General features: G+C 39.4%; 1 protein-coding gene across 1 annotated transcript; it reads right to left on the reverse strand.

Moving 5' to 3' along the window:
- Positions 1-239: 239 nt before the first annotated feature.
- Positions 240-22,950, reverse strand: LOC139727013 (cotranscriptional regulator ARB2A homolog). The gene is made up of 10 exons (XM_071637994.1): positions 22,854-22,950; positions 15,306-15,423; positions 12,568-12,631; positions 10,813-10,935; positions 5,604-5,771; positions 4,879-5,066; positions 3,809-3,886; positions 2,826-2,945; positions 1,238-1,354; positions 240-704 (listed from the first exon to the last, which is right to left on the reverse strand). The coding sequence occupies exons 2-10, from the start codon at positions 15,408-15,410 to the stop codon at positions 240-242; spliced, it is 1,428 nt and encodes a 475-aa protein (XP_071494095.1). The 5' UTR covers positions 15,411-15,423; positions 22,854-22,950.
- Positions 22,951-23,191: the final 241 nt, after the last annotated feature.

Consider the following 23,191-nt stretch of genomic DNA (forward strand, 5'->3'; position numbering starts at 1 on the left):
CCCTTTCATAACCCACTGAATCATCTTTTCTTCATATTTTGGAAATTCCCCAGTTATGGCCGACATTAGTTACAGTGTTTTAAATTGAATAGGTCTGTAGGCAGCCCTTTATGCGAGGTTTACTGTAACTGGCCATATCAATGTTTCTCAAAGACAAACTTGACGGTGATGCATCTCTCACTCTCATGATGGATATGCCCTGAGTTCTACAAATTTCTAGTCCTAAGCATCTAGGAGTTTTATAATTCATCGCCGTGGCGAGTAAAATCAAAGCTTGCCTCCGTGTCCTCCTCGTCTGACGATGATATGTCGATGCCAGCTGACTTCGCACTCGATACTTTGCTCAAGACCTTCTGTGAGCTGTCCTTCGCTTGAATCGAGTTCCTTCCATTATCATATTGTTGGAGGTACTCCTCGGTCGCTTCATCGTCAAATTCATCGATGTCGTCATCGTCGTCGGTCTCATCATCGCTGTACTCCTCGTCATCCTCGGCCAGGCTCACGCCGGGCTTGCCCGCTAGTCTCGCTGCCAGCTCGCTCTCCTTGTCCTTCAGGAAAGTGAAGACGGACTGAAAGCTGGTCCAAGACGTCTCGGCATGGACCTTGGTTCCCGCGGAGACGCGCTTGCTGTCCAGCGCCGGCGAAGACTGGGACATTATAGGGGTGTCCAGGGGCTTTGGGGATGACACCCAGTTCACCGAATGCTGCGGAGGGGCGGATGGGGGGAGAATTTGAAAACATGTAAGGCTCAAACATCTAGAGTTGCACCATCCAAGCTTGATTAGTTTACCGGTATACAAAAATTACAGACCTATAGAGGATGAGCTGTACACAGCACTCAATATTTGCCTTGCTATGGAATGATCATCGCACAGATGTCATTGCAAAGAGTCTTGTTGTTATTTCGAGAACAAAGTCTAGAACCACTGAGAGTTTGATGACGAGTGCAGTATCGTCTGTATTGTCTGACAGATTTCATACTAATTTCTGACCTCGCTGATTCAGACTACAAACAGATTTCAAGTGACTCAGAAGCTGAAAGCTTTCCATGTGCTCATTGCTGCCCATATTATGGTGTACCAGTACTATGGATTCATTATGTCTGCACAGTGCAGTACAGTATTCCATCTCTAACTACAGAAGCCATGACACTCATTAAGATATCACCCACATGCCCCTTCAACAAGTTTCTGCCAATACATTACAAAATGACAACAGAAATATGATTTACACTGACCTTTGCAAAGAATTTCCTGACATTCATGGAGACCTTGGTAAAAGCTAGATTGTGGATGGAGTCGGTGAAAGCAATGGCAAACGTCTTGCGCAGGAAAGATGTCTCCCTTTTCTGAGCCTGCAGATATCGAGTTAAAAGCAAAGGATTATCATTGTTGTTGTAATTACCTAAGCCAAGTAGGTTAATGTTTTTGCTGGCTTGCTGGTTTGTTTGTTTGTTTGTTTGTCTGTCTATTAGCAAAATAACTCAAGAAGTCGTACACCAATTCGGATGAAGGTTACGGGAAAAGCTGACAATGACCTAAGCAACAGATTAATTGAATTTTGGTAGTGATCCAGATAACTGTCTGGATCCAGGATACTTTTATTATTTATTTTTTTTAAAGGATTCTATGGTGAACAAATGAGGGAGTTCAAGCTGCGCATACTGGAGGTGTGCATTTGCGCACTGAGTGTACACTCAATACACAGCAGGAAACTGAGATAGACTATTCTTTATCGTTTGGGAAATAGGGCAATTTTCAGCATGCGTGTATGGGTGGAAATGAGCTGCTGGCAGAGGTCTGCACCACTCTTGAGTGCCATTCTTAATCTTTTTGTTATCTTTATCATCATTACTGCTATGATCATTATCACCATCAACGTTATTATGCTTATCATTTTACATGGCATTACCACAAGATAGAAAACAGAAAAAAATATATATTTTGCCTCATTTGCATTACTGTATACAGTATACAACCTATGTATTGTGCAGTGAATGATGATGCAAGCAGTCTAAGGCTAAGGTATCAGTACACCAGGATGAGCTTTCTGGGTACAGGGAAAGCTAGTTCAGTGTATACCGCTCTGCTATAATCCAACCTGGAAGACACATGTTATCTCATGCGGTCGATATCAAAACTTCTACTTAATGTTGACATCTTCTTTAAAGTAATCAGGGTCAATGCCCAATGGCGGCAACTGGTTATGATGGGATGGCTTGCTTCCTGAATGAAAAAAAAAAAAAAAAATCTTTGATAATGATAACAAAAGGGCCTTGAGAGGAGCCTAAAGGCCGACGAGGCTGCCCTGGAAATATAAGAGAGGTTTTTTATTCCTAAGTGCTACTCCATATCTGAACTCATTGCCGGACATACAATTCACTGCAGTATGGACATCTTGACACAGGTATGATTTCTTTTACTACGTAAATTGAGATAAATTGTCACATAACATCAAACAGCAACTTGAACTGGATTGATTTGAATGGATTTATTTTGTTTGACAGCTATTTGAGGAAGCATGTAATGCTTGTAAGCAAGCAAACACATGTATAGGGCCAACAGCTTCAAGTTTCCTCTCTTGGCCTTGGCAGTGAGGATAGAGTGCCTTGCTTACAGACGTGACCGCTGCAGCCAGGGGACTTGAACCAGGGACCTAATGATTGGCAGTCCACGGTCCAATCCACTCAGCCACAATTTTGTTTGTCTGTTTGCCTGTTTGTGTGTGTGTGTGTTTTTTTTTAATACATACATTGCTCTGAACAGCAATAGCTTGTGGGTAAGGATATGGTAACACAATTCATCTCTCCCCGCCCCCTTACTTACGATGTGCGCGGTGACGCCACCTCCCATACTGTGTGCCACTATGGCTACTCGTCTGACAGGTTTGTTGGCAATGAAGTTATCCCACACGTACACGCCGTGCTCATAAGGACTGGAGTTTCCCTACGTACGAAACAAAAATCATGCTCAAAATCAAACAAAAGACCACATAAACGCAATGATTTTAATGATAGGACATACAATGTACACCGTACACAGCAAAGCACAGTCACATTTAACAGGCCAGGACAAGTGATCTATACATAAGTCTTCTCCAAACTGGTGAGCATGCTGCTAAGTAAGCAAACTACTTTGTTTCATTTATAAAACAACATCCTACTCTAATTTCTAGCTACAGTGTATTTTCATTCCTTTTACTTTCCTTCTAAAATCTTTATCTTACAGATATTGTTTTGCCTGCATTTGAAGAGGTACATATATACATATTTCTTAAAGTTCTTTTTTTCTTTTTAGTTTTTAGCTTTCCTGAGATGAAAAAAAAAAAATGTTCTCCATTACTCTGCTACGGTCGAATTACATAGCATCATTTTCTTTTACATCCTTGAAAACGAGATATCTCTAAATAAACAGAAATAAGATTTTGGTTCCTTTGTGTACAAAGCAAATACAGTACAGGCCATTTAGTCATCAAATAAACACTGGTGTGACAATGTTGCCAATTTGATGATACATATTGCTGTGTACAATGATTCATTACTACACAGCAAATAGAAACAAGATCTTTATTCATTACTTGGCCACTCTGCAAACACTATATTTGATTTGTGATTTAATTTCACTACTCCTGATGTAAGAAAACAATTTGAAAAAAAAAAGAGAAGAAAATATCAATTATCGAGACTACTATCACTTGAACCTAATACAAACTGCCTCAGAGATAAATAACCCTTAACAGCATGTTTCTTTCAAACCAAGACCATGCACTGTATTCGTAATTCTGAGTTTCTAGATTCCTTTGAATGTACCTTGACGGGCAGACTGTCTCCCCTTGAGTTCAGCCCTCGGTTCTCATTGGTGTTGAGGACAAGGACTTCATACCCTTCCTAGCAAAGAGGACAGACATTCCGGACATTTTTTGTGAAATGGGTATAAAAGTGAAGGAAGGATAAAAGATACATCATAAAGGTCAAGTAGAAAGATTTTGTTATGTCAACTGTTCAGGGTAATCAAAGGCAAATTGTAACGTATAAAAGACAAATTACAAACATCAATGCATTCAAATGTGCCTTGAAAATTCATCTCTTTACAGTTTAAGCAAACTTGAAACTCAGTGCTGTTGCAATTGTACATTCTATAGTACAATTGTATTTCCTTTTCTTGAGCATACAGAGACATAACACTGTGTGTTATGCTCTTTTTATGAATATTATTTACCCATATCAATTGTATCGGAATGACAGGACATCGCACTATGGGGAAAAAGTTCTTTCAATTCAGTTAGATTTGCATTCCTGTTGATGAGAGATGTATGTGAATTGAGTGGATAAAATGAACAATTTAGGGCACTAGAAAATGAACAATTTAGGGCATTAGAAAACAAACACTGATGAGAATTGTTTTCAATTCACATTAGGCAACTTGCAAGAACTGAATTATGACTACAAAATGATCGAGAGCTACACTGAAAGACTAATATATAAAGTGTTCTTGAAGTATAAAGAAAAAAAAAACATCTACGCATAAGGAGAGGGGAAAATAAATTATTCCAACTTGAGGAATCTTGAGGTTTGAATTTTCTTCAGTTCGTCTCCCTCTCACCTCCCTCCCTCCTCTTGCATTGAGGAATCTTGTCTGAAATCATAGTCCCCTTTCATTAATCCCACTCCTGCAACCCTATAAGAACATGTACGACACAAGAAAAGAAAGAAATATGTTCTTTCAAGAGAAACTTTCAAAATGAAATTGTGCTGTTAAGAAGACACCAGCAATATTCCACAGTTGACATATTTTGCTTCTATGCAACATTTTTTTCATATTACTTTTCTCTGTTTTTATCAATCAGCCACAAAGATGTACCCCCAGGACCAGGCCTCACCCGCAGGGCTCTCCTGATGTATGGCAGTTGCGTTCCACTATCAAGGCAGTCATTAATGATGAGGCGCCGCGCCCACTGCCCCGCCCGCACAGCCCCCGCCCCGTTGATGAGAACCAGCAGCCGGTCCGTGGTCGTCGCAGCGTTGGGGCTGGCAAAGACGAAGCTCCTGGGTTCATCCTCGTCGGTGCCTAACTAGCGGAAGGAAAAACACGGCAGACAGGGTTATATCCATCATGGAAGGTCAGCTCGAGGAGGGCAGAATGGAAGTCAAAAGTGTATCTACATGAAGGTTTGAGTAATGATATCAAGAGGCAACAACAAAGGTTATCCTGCAGTACACTATTTCCTCATCTTTACCCGTTGAGGACGAGTCCCGAGTATACTCGGGCAAGTGCCTATGGGAAATGCGCGTTTTAGCAAAATCAGCCGTTCCTGAACGGATTAACCAGAAGAACATGACAAAATCAGTCCCTTACCTGCCCCCCCCTCCCCCCCCCGGGGGGGGGGGGGGGGGGGGGGGGAATGCGTGAGACTTGATAGCTCTGGTATAGAGACAATCGCCTGCTACCTGCTGGAAAACCCCTTTTTACAGTCCATCAAAGCACAGCTTTGCAAACCATGGAAAAACATCCTTCTTGCTCAAGGGCATTTCTTGTGACGAGATCCGGTCACAAACTCACGACTTCTGCTATCAGCAGACGATTTGAGATTTTCAGCCGCAGTACTTACTGGCACGTACACTCTGTCGAGGCCCTCTGCCTCAAGCAGCGTGTAGATGTGCTGGGTGACAACTTTGCCGAGGGCTTCATAACGTTTCTGGTTGTAAGCCTGGTTGCCTCTCTCCACCTCAAACACGTAGCGCTCTCCAGATGTCACATGTCTCAGCTCTCCCTCTGGTGGGGCAGATTGATAACAAAAATTTGTAGAATAAGCAGTTATGATATGCTGTAAACACTGACCTTTACAAGAAAACTGCCTTGTAAATAAGATATTCTCACCCAACAGATATTCTCAAATAAAAATAGTTAACATTGCACACATTGAAAATCAATCTTTATTTTTGAAATATATGTACCAATGTTTGTGTATTCTCTACAACTCCTTCAACAGTCATTCCATAAAAAAGCAGCTGAGTTTAAAAGGAAATTATTACGCAATTTCCAAGTTTTGCTCCATTATGTTCCCAGCTATGAGCAAAGTATAATGTAAATATATTGCAATGGACCAGAAGGAAGTTTGTCTGGCCGTCAGTTTGTATATATATGATGTACGGTAGTCGTCAGTTTTGCACGCAACAACTCTCGCAGGGTATGACCCTGACACGAAGCACCCGAATCCGCCAGACTCCAGTCTCCCTCACTTTGCTGGCAACCTAATACCCTATGAAGGCTGCATGATACACTTGTGCTGGTACTGATGTTCGTTCCATCCAAAGCATATCAACAGGATCTGCTATGCCTTTCCATTTAGGAGATGTAACCCTTGGTTAGTTCAACATTGACACACACGCATTCCACACACAAACACTTTCCGTTATCTAAATGATGTGCTCCTCCCAAAAGAAAGAAAAGATAGTGATGGCCTACATTGTATTCTCTTCCTAATTTTTTTTATTCTCCCATGAAGCATATATGGCAAAAAATATCGAAAAGGCAGTGAAAACTTGCAACGAACCATTACTTAGTAGTCTGCTTTTTTGGTTGCACGGTGACAAAAAAAAAAGAAGAAAAGTATGCATTCTGAGATAATGGTTGTCTTGACTAGTCAAATGAGAATAACATACACACACATACACAATCCAGCTGATACATTTTAATTTCATGAATTTCATGAGCACCAACATTTGCGAAATTAAATTGCACATGAAAGTTTTTGCCTAAACAATATGCATTGGCTCTAATTTGCGAAATTTTCTTGCCGCGAATATATCGTGTGTTACAGTATTGCCTACCGTACAACACAATCATGAAATAATATTCCTTTTCATAACAATAATGTGAAGGAATCACGACAGGTACAATCACTGATTAATGTTCAAAACTTTGATCAATGCAAAAATCAAAACATCATCTGAACAAAGAGCATCAATAACCCTCTTTTGTTTTTTCCCAATTACCTCCCTAAAAACATACTGTCCTCTCTACAGTGTACCATAATATCTATTAGTTTACCAGTGTCTTGTAACTCTGGAAAGTTTGCCCACTCATATGTTTGAAACTGTTCTTGATAAGCCATTAGGCTTTCACTGGTTCTGCCACTCCCTACGGATCATGTTGTTGCGCTAATTATATTTATATTTCTTTCTTTTTATTATCAGTCCAAATTTTCCAATATTGTGAGAATGATAAGATATTATGCAACAAATTGTTGATCTGTCTTCTTTAAATCCATGTACTTCATAGTGAAGGTACAAGATTGAATCTGACCACGGCACAGAAATTGCTGCATCGAGGTCAACTGCTGCAATCTTTTCTTGTTACATGATCAGCGCATATTGTTGTCACCGAATTGTAACTGAAACAAAGAAACAACTACCATGGATAATGACTGCAGTGTACTGAATGGATATATGAATACTATCAATTACTCCACCTTCAGTCACTATCCACTATCAAACTTGAGCCTGAAGTAGAACATTTTAGGATGCTCCTACTCTGTGGCACTATCTTGATAACGAAACAACGTTTCAAGAGGAAATACCCTGGACGAGTTACAATGACTGCAGACGACATTAAAACTCAATTCAATTGGTCACCCGGAAGCATGGGGATACCATAGATTGGAAAAGCTGACGCGGATCCGATATATATTAGCATTTGAGAAACCCTCGTAAAGAACTGTGTACAACTTTATCACTGAAGTGTACAGTTGTTTGTTAAGTATACAAACAGCTGAAGAATCTTGACTAGCGTAGACTGTTACCAACAAGCATACGCTTCAATGCCCATATTTACTGATAGGCACTATCCCCGGATTTCGAATGTACCCTGGTGGGTAGAGAATGAAGGCTGATTCAATCAAGGAGGTTTGAGAAATGGAATAACAACAGTCTCATTCCCTTTGATCCCATGTTTCATGCCGCCACTCAGAAATATTTGAAGTAATGTGCTAAACTGGAGCTGCCTCACAGATAGGAAGACAATTGATTCATGTGGCATTGCATCATGACTCGTCACTCTCAAAGGAAGATATGTCTTTGTGATGGTAATTGCTTTTTGCCGCCCCTTCTTAGAAAACAAGCGGCACATTAATAGTACAGGCACGGGGATGTGCGAATAAAAATTGTACAAAAATTGATGAAATGAAAATCAAAATTACTCGTTTTTTCATGACTTTACACTAATCTAAAATATAAATGAATAAAGAACTATACTCGAAAATTATACCATATCAGTTTCATTTGTCAGAAGCAATCGGAAAGATGATAAAATCGGCTTTGTAGTGAGAGTACAGTTTCAAATATTTTCACGACAGGTTTACATTTTTGCACATAATCTTGGACGGGACTTACTTTTGTTTCATATGCTTTATCATTAAGAGAACATTCATTCTATTTGACAAATAAACACGCAGAATGTAGACGATATATTGTTAGAGTTTAAAATGAATCTTCAAATTGCTCAAAAAGACGGCGACATGGAATCCTGATCATCAAAGGCACAAGTGTACCTGTGGAATTCTTTTGTGCATCAGTAGAAAAATGGCAGCTGTTTGAATAATTACAGCTAGTTGGAACTCCATCTCTTATCTGTAAACCTCCTTGATTCAATTGAGACACCCATGTATCCCCATTCTATGGGTCTTTGATATTGATGCTTTTATCTTGCTGTATACTGAACACATCAATGGGCTGTTTTTACTTTATCAATATAGTTTCACTTCCTAGTCAAATTGAGAGTCAAACATTCTGTTTGTTTTTCCTTCCTCTATATCATCTATGTCAACTTGTCAATTTCTGTGTCTCTGCCTCACATATGGTGGGAAATGAAACTGAAAGGAAGGCAAGGAAAAGAGAGAGTGAGCCATAATAGGTGGGTATAGAATTACAATCTTTAGAGGCTTCTTTTTGGAATAGTATATTATTGATACCATTCACTGACTCTACCTACAAATGTAATAATCTTATTACCTTGGGCACACCTTCATGGGCGGCTACCGTCCTTTCATATCACTCAAATGTGTAAAATCCTGATGAAACCCTTCATATAGATGGCACATTGTTCTTCACAACACAGAGACTCCAACTCTCCCGTTTTCGACGGGAGATCTCCCGCCGAAAACCCATTTTTGCAAAATCTCCCGTTCTCCCGCTTGAGATTTAATTTCTCTCGCCCTGGCTCTGTGTCTCCCGGCGGAAAGGATTTCTTACTAATTGCTATCGTATGTTGAAAAAAATAAGCCTTATATAGCACGAGAGAGCATCTAGAACTCTAGGAACTTCGCGCTTCGCACACATCAACTTGGAATCTCCCGTTTGCAAGTGGTTTCAGGCGGGAGAATCTCCAGATCAGAAGGTGCTTTGGGTTGGAGTCTCTGACTACAGTGGAGCAAGATTTTTTTACATAATATTATCTATATCATATTTATACTTTATGTGCCAGTAAGAAACTTTTCATGTCTTACTCGAAGGAGAGCGTGCTTTGCCACTAGTTAGATGGAATGGCGTGACACACAACATTGGCTCTGCTGGTCTCATTTGGGGCTTTGAACCGGGAACCTCTTTGTGTATGGGGTGCGGTAGCTTTGCTGCTCACAGAGCCAGCTCACTGTCATTTCCTTAAACGCCCCGTCACACTACAGCGAATGCCCAACGAATACCCAACGAATGTCCAATAAATTTGAAAATTTGAAGATATATGTTCACATCCGTTGGTAATACTAGAATAGTTCGTAACATGCTAGGCGTTCTTTGTATCATTAGCTATTCGTCGGGATTCGCAGAGATACGCTGGAGCCGATTTTTTATTTTAAACATGTCCAAAATCTCCAGCGTATCTCTGCGAATCCCTATGGATAGCTAATGAATTCAAAGAACGTCAGACATGCAAACTGTCTTCACATTTTCGAATTCGTTGGGCTTTCGCTTGGCATTCGTTGGGCATTCGCTGTAGTGTGACGGGGCCCTAAGGCTGAATATGTTTCACAGGCTACACTTTCTTTCTGGTCAAGTTCATTTACACTGAAGGATTGCCTAAACCATTCACTTGAACCATGGATCTAAAGCATTAGGAAGTTCAACTCTTATGGTATAGAAAGAGAAACCAGACATTCCTGGAAAATTCTACTATCTCCTAATACTACCATATATTGGCCTATAAATGATGTATAGGGGGAAAAAAACAGAGAAAAAATCAATGAATGATTGAGAAAGATAAGAAGCAAAACAGAATTCATGTAAATTGTAGAAGTTTAGAGGGTAAGACGTATTGGCAACTTTGTGCAAAACTACTGTTAAACAGCTATTTGTTTCATTCACAAACTTTCATTTTTGTAAAATATCTATGTACGAAGAAAGCTTATCTCCTGAGGAAGACTTGCACAACGTATTACTCTGACTGCATACTAAGACCAGGTCTTAAAACAAACAAACAAATAAACAAACATCAATTTCTATAGAGAAAAATAATGAAATAATTTTTGTGCTCTAATAATCCAAAGGAAAGCTGCTCAATGCCAAGATCACACAGAGTTGTCAATTTGTCGTACTCTATCAACTTCTCCAATTCATGACTTTTTTAATGTGTCTATATTTTTCCCAAAAAAATCGTCAATGATCTACTTCTAGCTGGTTTTCCTATTCTTATACAAAGCAATGTTCAAAATATCAGGATGGACTCTCCCTTCGAAGACACCAAAAATACTAACATGCATGGACAGGCACACACACACACACACACAAATGCACCACAACTTGTGCTCCATCACAGACCTTACTTTCATTAAACTTGTACTTAAACTCCTCCAGAGTCTTGGGAAACTGGAACTTTGAGGAAGAGGAGGAGGTGGAGGAGGAGGGCTGCATCCTGAGCTTCTTTCTCACAGGTTCTTCATCGTTACCTGGTAGATAAGCAAAAATCCACATGAGGACAATTAGGGAATAAAATAAAACAACTGCCAGGGGCCACTTCCGGGTTTCATCGGCTGACAAGACAAAAAAAAAAAAAGGCTCCTCTGTGCAATTTTCCTCTTCGTCTGGCACTTCCAGGTTTCATTGGCTAACAAGTGAAAAAAAAGAGAGGCTACAGCGTAATTTTCTGGTGCCACAATAATCAGCTAACAAAGATAGGTTTTTTTTTATGGGGGGGGGTGCACATGCCCCATCTAATATTTTTTTTTCTTTTACTTTAAAAAAATTGTAAAAATTAAACGCCATGGGACGGTGGAAACAACAATAATTATAAGATTGACATGCAAAACAGTTGCCATGGTGAGGAATGATACAGCACATCTAATTTGAATGTTCTTTTAGAAAAGTAACAGTCCAACCTCCGTTATCCAGCCATGTAGGGAACAGTGCCCCTCCGGGTAAGCAATGTGGTCAGATATGGGAGAAACAATGATTATGGTTTATATGCAGCTGCCAACCCAGTGGTAGCTAAATACATGTAGGTAGCATACATCGCAACAGTGGTGTAATCTATGCTAGCCTACTGAATATTATAGTGTGTTTTTTACTGAAATTATAGCAGTTTAATGTAAAATTCATTGCACATTTTTAATGGGAATATCATAGGTAAGTTGTGTGACTTTAGGAGGGGTTTTAACTGAGTTTGAAATCATTTTTTTTCCATCTTCAATGCGCGAGCACGTCCCAATAAGAGATGGCCAAATAATCGAGGTCGGACTGTGGTTTCACCAGGAAGAACTCAATGTACAAGGCACTTCAAACCTAAAACCAATGAGGTATGCATGCCACAACATCAAAACTTTCTATCAACTGTCTTCATGACAACATTTTTAAGATGATATAATAGTTGTGACCTGACAACATAAAGTTGTCATAATATCAATCACCAAAGAATTCATCTGATTTATAATGTACAGGGTGCAGTTATGAAGAATGAGTTAATAAACTATTTGTAGCATTTCATTGTTTGTGGGAGCTTGCAAATGAAGGGCAAAGTTATACCCTTATCAAAAGTAGCCATATCTTTTGATGTATGTTGTGGTAAGCATGTAGTCAAATCCAGTCATCTAGAGTGAATTGCATCGTAACTCTTCTGCAAAAAAAGAATAAGGTGAATTTCCCATAAGTGTATTCATCACTGCAATTCAATTGTTGAGACAGCAACCACTTCTCTAGAAAGTTTGCTCTAAATTTTTTTCCTCATTCAAATGTTGACAGACGCAATAAAGCATATACTCAGGAAGTTATGGACATAATGTACTGATTATGAATTGTACAAACATGAGCCTAAATGGGACAGAAAGTGAGACTATGAGCAAACGAAGTGTCAACAGACAGCTCTTTTAAAAACAATGGCCATATGAGATCAAATTGCACATTACAACTGATTTTTATAAACCATTACATAGTTGAATCCTTCAACATTTCTACCAAACCACCACTATGGTATACCTTGCATACTTGATGTCATTCTTTATATCATCGAAACCTGCCCCATTCAGCATTGCATGGAGTTTGATATACTGAGCACAGCAGAGATGTGAAGAGTATCATGAACAAACCTGTTTTCTTTGTCAGATTCCTGCCACTCATACTGTCGATGCCTTCTTCTTGAGCAGTTGCCGTCTGCACAAACAAATAAAAAAGAAGAGAGAACAAACAGTGTAAAGACATGCCAAAGCTATAGAGTTCACTCCCATTATAACGAACACAGTTATTATGAAATTCAAGTTACAACAAAGTAGAATTTCAGGCCGCAACATTATCCACTGTATGTACTTTTATTGTTAATTTGTTCGGTTAAAACGAAATTTCGATATACCGCCAGAAAACTGCCAGTCCCGAGGACTTCCTTATAACGGGAGTCCACTGTACTTTTTTTCATCTGATAGTATTTCTAAACTCAGAGATACCAGCATATCAAATATTCATCAAAGTTCCTATAAAAAAAAAATATGGGTATTTGCACAATGGGTAAGAATTCTAAATTCTAATAATCACACCACAGAAGATGTTGCATACTCTTGTAACCAAGATGATTAGAATTGCAATGACAAAAGACAATCATGTTTGAACATAAGCAGCTATTAAAGTCAACTGACATTTGCAGTTTGATCAGGGTTTTAATCTTATAAATGTTAATTTGCAAAATGATGTAAAAGTATACATGACACATTATATGGCAATATAAAAGATTTATGAGATGGTACTTTTGCAAATGAGCACAGACATCCTTTTTCAATTAACTTGGTTTCAACAGGAAAAGTTCAAGGTATATATTAAATCTTGCTTCTCTTTACTTCTATGTAGATTTTTTTCTCATTATGTCTCTTGATATGAAACTTTAAGAATAAGACTTTGATATGGATAATGCAGCATTCCTTGTGGGGTAGCATGGTATATACATGGGCCATGCACATCTCTATTAAACACAGGGAATCAGTGTTTTGATTTTAATACCCACCGCTACCATTCACATCACTGACAATATTTGTACTTCTCCTTATTATATCATCTATACTGTTCTGGCATAAAGTGACTCTTGATAGATATCCTATAGACCTTCTCCCTACAGGAGGAGGATTTATAATAGCTCCTGCCGCTTGCTTTGATAGGGGCTACCACGGCCCGCTGCCCAGCTGAGAAATGCTGCACAGGATAACTTGACCACGCACAATTATCACATTTTACTGAAACCTTGAAGATGACTTTCTTGCAAAAAAAAAAAAGCACAAAAAATAAATGCAACTATAACAGATATTATCATTGAGTCTCACAATGTGGTACAACATTATTCTTTGGTCAGACAATGAAAGAAACACACACAGACACACACACACACACACACACGCACACACACACACACACACACACACACACACCCACACCACACACACAAACACAGACACACTCACACCACCATAGAGCAGACAACCAGACCTTGGAAGGTGTGAAGTCAGAGTCTGCAGTGAGAGACGACTGTGTCATCCCCACGCCCTTCCTAACTGTCATTCACCTAAGTGAGACAGCAGGTGCCGAGGGGTTTCTATTCACAGAGACAGACAAAGCACGCCTTCAAACTCTTTATTCTCCCACACATACTCGCCATTCTTCAAAAAGTCACATCGTTTGTTCTTGTTAAAATCTTTACAACAATTCCACTTCCCCACTCCTCCCCCTCCACCTATAGATGTATACACAATAAAATAAAACCCTCGCCAGTAATTGACTGTTGCCCTTAAAGATGCATTAAAATATCAAGCCCCTTTGTTTATAAATTAACAAGGTTGGGTTTCTGCAGAACTATAAATGTACACATCATTTTGCATGTTCTGAATAAAATCACTTGGCCACGATTGTCAGGAGCTACTTGAGAGCTGTGAAAAATCAATCACCTTTTGATGGAGAAAATATTTTCTGCCTCCTCCTTTTCCCATGATGATGATGATGATGGTGAATGTTAATGTTATTGTTGTTATCAATAACAATCATCAATGACTGTTGTCAATGGCAACAGAGCACTCACATTCTGCTTTACTGGAGTCTCATACAATCCCTTCCTCTCCAATGGAACACTTTGAGACATGACGTGCATACTAATGTTTTAAATGGTTCCATCTTAGTTCACCAAATGAAACCTGATGTTGTGTGGGTGTCACAAAGGAAAAATCAAAAGTTGTAGTGATCCACGAATATCAGTAGCAGCCACCAAGAACTACAGTGTACTCCCCCAAAATATCAAATCCGCATATGATGTGGCTTTTGTAACGCAGGTTTACTAAATAAAAATCCACCATTTTGCTGAATTATTTTTGTTTTCCTAGTGCCATACCCTTGTACCAACCAATGGGTGACAGTAATTTGTAGTGCTTTATGGAAGAAAAACTTGTTGCAACAATAAGCTCGGCACTTTACACCAGTGATCTCAGTGTCACACACAGAGTACCACCGCACTACTAGCTATGCATTACCAGTCCACGTAAGATGAGTTTGTGGATTGATATGACCTCATTCTGAATTACTGTTCAAAATTGTAATAGCACGTTTTTAAAAAAAATGAAAAAAAAACTAGGAAAAGAATAATAACTATCACAATTGTAATTACAATTTAAGTAAAAAAAAAAAGCGAGGCATAATAAGGCTGAATTGGCAATGGGATCATTATCGCCGAGTCTGCTAAAATTTGGCCACCATGATGGTAGTACACTATGTATATTGCATATCTTACGAACAAGAGATGGCGCTACACAATGCCGTTATCCAGGGTATGGCGTGGTTCTATCCTATGCTGGATACTCACCAAACGACTCATGCAGAGACCAGCAGGAAGCAGTGCAATGATCCAGGGAAGCAGTCCTCCCACCACGAAGATCAATTCTAGGCCCAGGCATGAAAAAACTTTCATCTCTTGGTGGTGGCTAGAAAAGTTAAAACAAGTATCACACATTTAAGCAACTCAAGAAAATAACAATGCTAAGAAATTTATAGTCTACTGTGTGTACTGCAATTGTTCTAAAAAATATAACTATGGTTGTTCTTAATATCAAAGTTATGTTTCACTAAGTTTAACTCACACACACACACATCAAGCAACATTCTTTCTTTTATGGTAAAATGGAGAAATATTATTTCCCTCCTTTCGGACAAATCTACAGTTACAATGAGTCAGTTATAATAGTTTTGTGTCCCTCCCCCCCCCCCCCACCCCCAGAAAGTCCACAGCTGATTTGGGCACATATATATCACATTTTCTTCCAAAGTGATTTCATGTACAAACCACTGAAAGACTTGAAAACTTGAATATGGAATCAAGTTCCCCTCAAAAGGTATCTGTTTGATGGATTCTTTGAACATTGCTTGAATAGTGGTAAATTCCTGCTCATGAACTGCAGTATCAGATTTTGAATATTAAGAATATCAAATAAAAACCAAAAATTGACACTGACTTCACTACACGTCATGAGTGAAACACTGTGACACATGATACAAGTAAGTCAGATTTCCAGAGGGCAATGTACTTTACTATGTAGTATACAATGTGTATGTGCTGGCCATTATATTTTGTGGCCATGAAACAGGATCTGTACACCACAGAACACATTTTAAATTGACAACCCAAGTGATGGAGTGACAAATGAGTACTGTAACCCTTTTGTCAGAAAGCAAATCATCCTGTCATATCCCACCTTGGGATTAATAAATATTTCAATTTTCAAATGATGGTGATATAGATCCTATAGCACAACTGCCAACACATTAAATCCCATAAATCATTTGAAGGTCATGCAGAAGAAGCCATTGTCAAAGTCCATGTATTTCTCATTAACATTTGACACAGACAAAATTTATGTGTGTGCAACAATTCAAGGGCAAACGGAAGAGCAAAATTTGCAATTCATAATACAAACGTTTTTATTGTACAGATACAGTACTTTAGCGGCAAGCATTTGTGTGCATAATATTGTTATGTTACGTGCTACCGATATCAACCGTTTATGAACGATTAATTGCATCTCTAGGACACATTTCATGTGGTAGATGGGATGTGAAGAACAAATACAGCACCCTTTGGCCTTGACTTACTGTACACAGCATTCACACTTTAAAAAAAATGTTTTCCTCCCCTGTGGCATTTGTGACCGGCGACAACGGTTTCAGGCAAAAGTCGGGAATTTTGAAAATTCATTTTTTCACTGAATCACATTGCCCCTTTCCTAAGCTTTGCATTAATATAAAACACTTGTATTCTTCGGCACCATAAGTGGGCATAGAAAGAGAAATAAAATGCACTTTTTAAGTTGTTAGCCTGACAAAATTGCGAGAAAACAGGCTTTGAAGATTCACCTCTTTCTCAAAGACAATGTCCGAGCGGCGATGCGAGGGGAGAATCACCCATCCGTACGATGGTGCCAATCGATGTTAAGCCCCGCCTCTAGCAACCACATCGCCTTCTGATTGGCTTACTGAGAGAGTCAAATTTCCCGAGCACCTTCCTCGGAGCTCAGCGTATGGAGCCGAAAAACAATGCGTTTCGCTCGGGTTTGTTTACCAGTACGTCTTTCAAGATGGCGAATACGATAATTGCACGTATTGTGTATGTACATGACGTGTGTGGTGCACGTATTACGCAATGGCATCCACACGCCATGACTGTGCAATGTGCATATGTAACAGGAGCGGTGGCGAATCCACACATTTACAAATCGCGTTTTCATTGTGGTTAATTTGTCTTTATCATTGGCGACCCTTTTGAAAAAAGAATTGCTAGTGCTGGAAAGGGTCATGCTTAAATAAAAAAAAAAGAACACGACTCGTTAGTTTGGTGCGATTTTGATGTGTAGTATTTGAATATAATTGGTCACATGTGACTGCTCCTTTCCTCTTATCTGCCTTCCATTGAGTCAGTCTGCTGTCATAATCTTTACTACATGTATAAGTAAGCACATTTGAGAATATTTAGTTTTCTTTTCACACGATTATGTCATGCTACACGATTTTTGTTTCACTTCCGTTGTCGAACATTGCGGTAGAATAGTTTGGACAGAAAGCCAAACGAAGAGCACGCACTACAGAGCGAGCGAGCGAGCGAGCGTATAATCCACTATAAATAGCAAGAACAATGGAGCATGTAATCATGCACGTGTGGACAAAGCATTCCCCATCCCACACGCTGCAATTGGTGTCTCCGAAAGCCGAATTATGTAAATGTATGCGACGCACCAGCCAATCGCATGCGAGACCGTGCGCCGTAGCAACACTGGGGATATTGGCGCGGCGTTCGAAAGAAGCTCGAAACTGACGAGTGCGATCCAACATAGGGTGCTTAAAATTCCATTTTCGATAGGAAAAACTTAGTCTTATGCTATGAAATTTAGTGTAGATGTAGAAAACATATCAAAGATTCGATTTCTGCAAAAAACCTAAATCGACAAAAAATAATAGTCAAAATCTTTGTACCCTGCCTAGGAGGGAATTTGCTCTTGCGACTTTTGCCTGAAACCGTTGTCGCGGGTCACATTTGTTTACCCCCTGTGTACTGCTGGGGGAGGGGGTTGAGCCTCCTTGAGGTTTGAAAACCCACTCGAAAAAGCGTTCTCTCGTGTGATTATACTGCGCAAGCTGATTTTGCTCAAAGCAAAGCAGGCTCTGGCAGGCCCTAGCAGGCCCGACTGGCTCTGCTCCATGGTAACCAAGTCCCCCTCCAATACATGGTGCAGACTTTTGAATTTCTTACATAAACATGATTGAGCACGCAGGCTTTTGAATTTCTTACATAAACATGATTGAGCACGTGTGTGACTTGTGTGGCATTTTAATATCAGCAGTGGTTGGTAACGATGGCTGGGTTGTTTATGATAGCTGGTGATGACCTTCAGAAATAACTTCTGGGTCAGTAAAAAAGCAGAGCTCTTCTCAAACCCTCTAGCATTTTAATATACTGCAGCCAAGGCTATTTTGAAGCTGGTGGTATAACAGGCTCTAAAACCACCCCCAGGAGGGGGTTTCAGAACCTAACCTGACCAGACCTCCTTTTCTGAATTCTGTCAGTTTATACTGAGCTGACAGGCTGCTCCAGGCTGCTATATGAGGCTTCAGAACCTCCTTTTTCCTTCTATTTCAAAAGGTGTTCCTCTCCCTCCTGTGTGTACACATGAAAGTGCTTCAAACTGACCTCATCAGTCCAGCCTACTGCATGATCTCAGGCCTGCATGTACAAATTATTGTATGGGCAGTTTATCCTAGTGTTACTTACTTCCATTATGTATTGCATGTTCATGTACGTACATATATATTGTATTCGTGTACAATGGGCAATACTTCCATGAGCTGTTGATATTATTTACGTCAGTCAACTTGTCAAACTAGAAAAGTATGCCGAGCGTGCAGACCTCCACCAAGCAGCTAATTTCCGTCCATACACACATGTTGAAATCATCCAATTTCCCAATATAGAAGCCTTTTTTTTTTTACGTCATCAGCTTCCAGCTGTGCAGTGCCTCGCCTGAGCAGAGCACATACTTTTAATAGTGTGTATGCAAACTTCAGTGATGCGCAGTTTGAACTCCAAAGTTCATTGACCCTTTCTGCAAAAAAATAAAAAACAGACTTTAAAAATCCATAAAAATTCCCGAATCACTACTAAAATTTAATCATCTGTTCTTTGTGTCATTATCAACTTTTCCTGCAAGTTTCATCCAAATCCGTCCACAACTTTTTGAGTTATTTTGCACACGTACAAACAAACACAAACAAACAAACAAACAAACCAAACAATGCCAATGAAAACATAACATCCTTCCTTGGTGGAAGTAAATAAATATTCAAAAATTGAATCAGTCTGCAAAATCAATATGTCATACACAGTAACTGATACACATTTGTTTTGTTTACATGGACATCTTGGTTCATAGCAGAATGTACTGTAGCTTGAGCAGAATTCACATGAATACATTTCTAGAATGAACATTTGCTTTTTGCATTAAGTTACATCTGAAATCTTTTCAGCAGCCTGAATTTGAGGCACACAAATGATTTGCTGATTTCTAATTTCATCAAAAAAAAAAAAAAAATGGTTCCTGTGTGTTGACATCAATGTTTATATTTTAAATTGGGTTGATATGTTTTCCTTTGTCTTGAAAAGAATGCATTTTTCACACTTTCAGGATTTTCAGTTCATGCTACCACATTTAAACCTTTCATCTTCCAAGACAGATCAAGTGAATTTGATGCAATTATTCAAGAAAATTACACTTTTGGTCATTAATTGCATTAATTCACACAGCATACACATAGCATAAATAGCAGAACTGTTAAAAATACAATCATGTGAATGTAAGAAACAACTACATGTACAATGCAATGTAAGCCCTTGTGTCTTTAAATATAAATTCAAATGATTTCATTTGTGAAATGTATTGCATATTTTAGTGATATGCTGCATTTCATGTGGGCTTTCACTGGTCCGTACAATATCTTCTAATTTCAAATAGGAACTACAGAACCACTTCCCACTTTATTGGGACATATTTTGGCTAAAACACACACATTTTCCTCACTGAATGATGTCTAAAATTTACTAAATCTGAAGAAATAATCCTAGGAATTTCATTACCTTACCAGAATGGAAAATTTCTAAATGTTTCATGATAGATCTAAATTCCAATTGCAGAGTTAGGCAGCAGGACATAGTTTGTTTGACTACATAGTATTTAGTAAGGTGGTCTTCTGTTGGCAGTCATACAGGTACAATTGTATTTCAAACGCTATTAAGTCAGCTTTCATTTGCCATCTTAGAAGATGGCTGGATAACCCATATTCAGCTGCACTAGCTGGTCTTTCATGGGGTGCAGTTGGATGTGAGGTGGGACAACTTCACCAGGTTGTGAACCCTTCTCTTTGCAGTGAATGAATGAAGCAAGATCTTTTACATACACAATGTATGAATTGTGACTCCCTCACACAGGGGACCTCCATTTTATGTCAGTATCCAAGGGATAGAGTGTTTTGCCTCTTACTAGAGGGAATAGGACATCTGATTTAATACACACAACACTGCTCACTTTAACTCACTGAAAAGTGTCACTAGCCTGGCCAGGGGCGCTATAAGTGCTATCCGGCGCTCACACACACGTCCATTATTTCGCACGCACGGCTTGCCAGATATTTGGCTTTGTACTGCACAGCGAGCTATGATAAAGGCGGGTTGATATCCTTTTTTTACCCATGAAGGTTGGTCACATCACTCTAGCGATGAATTTTTCCGTAGGAGTATGTGCCTGAACTTACCATCACTGGCATTGATTCTGTAAGCAGGGAAAAGTAATAAAATTTGATCAGTTTTCATCATTGCGAAGTCAATTTAAGCTACATTTTTTCGTCAATTTTGTGAAATTATGCATTTATCTCACAATTGGCAGCAGAGAGCAGTCTTTAAATCAGATCTTTAAATGAAATTTGAGTTCTTTTTTAACTGTTTAATCCAACAATTTTCTACCACAGTCAGGCACACAATTCAAATTCTGTATACAAACAGGAGCTTGTCAGATAAGATTCTTCCAAATTTCCCCACAACGCCTATTGGTGGCAGCAACTTTTCGCCAGCATGTTGGGTCAGAGCAGAGCTGTGGACGCATTTGACTGCATACACGTGCAAGCAGTGTTGAGTCTGCCTAGCCATACCACTCGGTTAATGAGGGAAATTGGGACAAACAGGGGGGGGGGGTGTAAATGCTGTATTTTGCACAAATAAAAGCAGATTAAGAAATAAGAAGTTTGTAAATGTCTACAACAAAAGGCAAATGACATTAGAGAAGCACTCTGAGAGCGCAGACCTCCGCCAAGCATGCAGCCTATTTCCATCCGCACTGATCTTGTTCTTCCACAGAGATCAGTGATTTCTACCAAAGATAGGAGCAAGCGTCTTTGATTTCCACCCATACGTATTATATACTGCATTGTGTGCTGAAAGCCGCCCAATTTCCAAATATAGCAGCCTTTGTTACGTCACAAACCCTCAGCTGCACCGCGAGCCTCTCCCTGGCAGAAACTAGAGCACGCACTTTAGTGCGCGCATGCAAACCTCAAATATGCGCAGCCTTAACTCCCAAGTTCATTGACCCTACCTGCCAAAATATAAAAAATCCTTCATAAATTCCCCAAAAATTCTCGGATCACTGCCAAAAGTTAATCGTTTGTTACTTGTATCATTTTAAACCTTTCCTGCAAGTTTCATCTCAATCCGTTTATCTACTTTTTGAGTTATTTTGCACACAGACAAACAAACCAACGAACGAACCAACTAACTAACAAACAAACCAACGGTAACGAAAACATAACCTCCCCCTTGGCGGAGGTAACTACACATTTTCGGGCATATAAATATGTCTTCCTGCAGAACTTCATTGTTTCATGTGGTGTTGCTTTAACTAGACTGTAACAAAAATTTTGAAAAGCATGTCCAAGTTAAAAGTGCTGGTAGATTACCGGTAGATATGCTCTACCTGAAGTCTGCATGGTATGCAGAGATCTACAGATAACCAAAGAAATACAACACGTGTCCAGAAACCATCCATAGGTGTGCATACGCTGTTTTATTAGGCATACTAGGTATGTCAATTTTCAATTGATATTGTTAAAATTAATTTAATTGCATGAAAAAACAGGTTATTGTTTTAAAAAAAATGACAGAATAACCCTCAAAAGAAAGTTTGGCTTGATTATTCTAGGCAGACAGTGGATCCCTTACGTGACGGGCAAGAGTTGCGACCCTCTCACATTTTATGTCCTATCCAAGGGACAGAGTGTGTTTTTTCCCCCTCTTACAAGAGCCGAGGGGACAGTATGATTATGCACAACAATGCTCTCTGAAACTCAGGAATCGAACCCAGGTCCTTTGAATCTGAAGGTAAGTGCGCTGCCAACCGGCTAGTGGCTGATCATGAGCCATAGCCATATCACCGCCCTAGTAAGTAGTATAACCATAGTACTAGTAGACTACTCTCTAAATCATTTGTGCATTCTGCAATAACTTTGCACAAAAATTATATAAGCTCCATCGAGTGCAGTGCATGCCATTCATAGCATGTCTGCTGCCCTAATAGACATGCACACAAAGCGCTAGCAAAGCGCTGGATTTCACAACATATTCCTGTGTCTGAATTTAGATAGTACCATAAGTTCAATAACAAGAAATTGCACGTATGGGACTAAGATCTGGGTAGGTCAGCAGAATAGCAATATTGCCCACATATTCTTCAATATCGGGTTGAAAGCGCTTGTAAAATCAATACCATATGTAATCAACATTACTCATATCACTGAACCAAAAAATTCCTGAAACTAAACTTACGATCTCGTCAGAATCAGGGCCGCGCCGGGTTGATCCCAATCACAGATAATGCATTGCCATCGCAATTCACTTCCCCATTACAGTTTACGCAGAAGAGTGTGTTGTTTACATCGCAATGGATGGCGCCACATTACTGTATACTAGTATACGGTGCCAATCCTGCATCCTGATCGAAAGCTCGAGGGGACAGGTCAGAACAGGAAGAGGCGGGAATGACCTAAACGGTATTCAATGTGTATAACCAGGAGGTACTTCCCTGATTCAGTCGAGCATTTCAACATATCCTGTAATAAAAGGTTTCATTTATTGAGAATTATAAAACATAATGAAAAAAAAAA

Source organism: Diadema antillarum, unplaced genomic scaffold, assembly GCF_040938485.1.
Source record: "Diadema antillarum isolate AM-2024a unplaced genomic scaffold, OU_Dant_1.0 seq00000111_RagTag, whole genome shotgun sequence".
Taxonomy (NCBI): domain Eukaryota; kingdom Metazoa; phylum Echinodermata; class Echinoidea; order Diadematoida; family Diadematidae; genus Diadema; species Diadema antillarum.

Excerpts from the sequence above, each read along its gene's own strand:
- LOC139727013 (XM_071637994.1), bottom strand. The coding sequence starts at position 15,410 with ATGAAAGTTTTTTCATGCCTGGGCCTAGAATTGATCTTCGTGGTGGGA. Across the intron at positions 5,772-10,812 it reads TAAGTACAAGTTTAATGAAA|AGGGAGAGCTGAGACATGTG; the intron begins GTAAGGTCTGTG and ends CTGCCCCACCAG. Across the intron at positions 1,355-2,825 it reads GTGGCGTCACCGCGCACATC|GCTCAGAAAAGGGAGACATC; the intron begins GTAAGTAAGGGG and ends CGATATCTGCAG.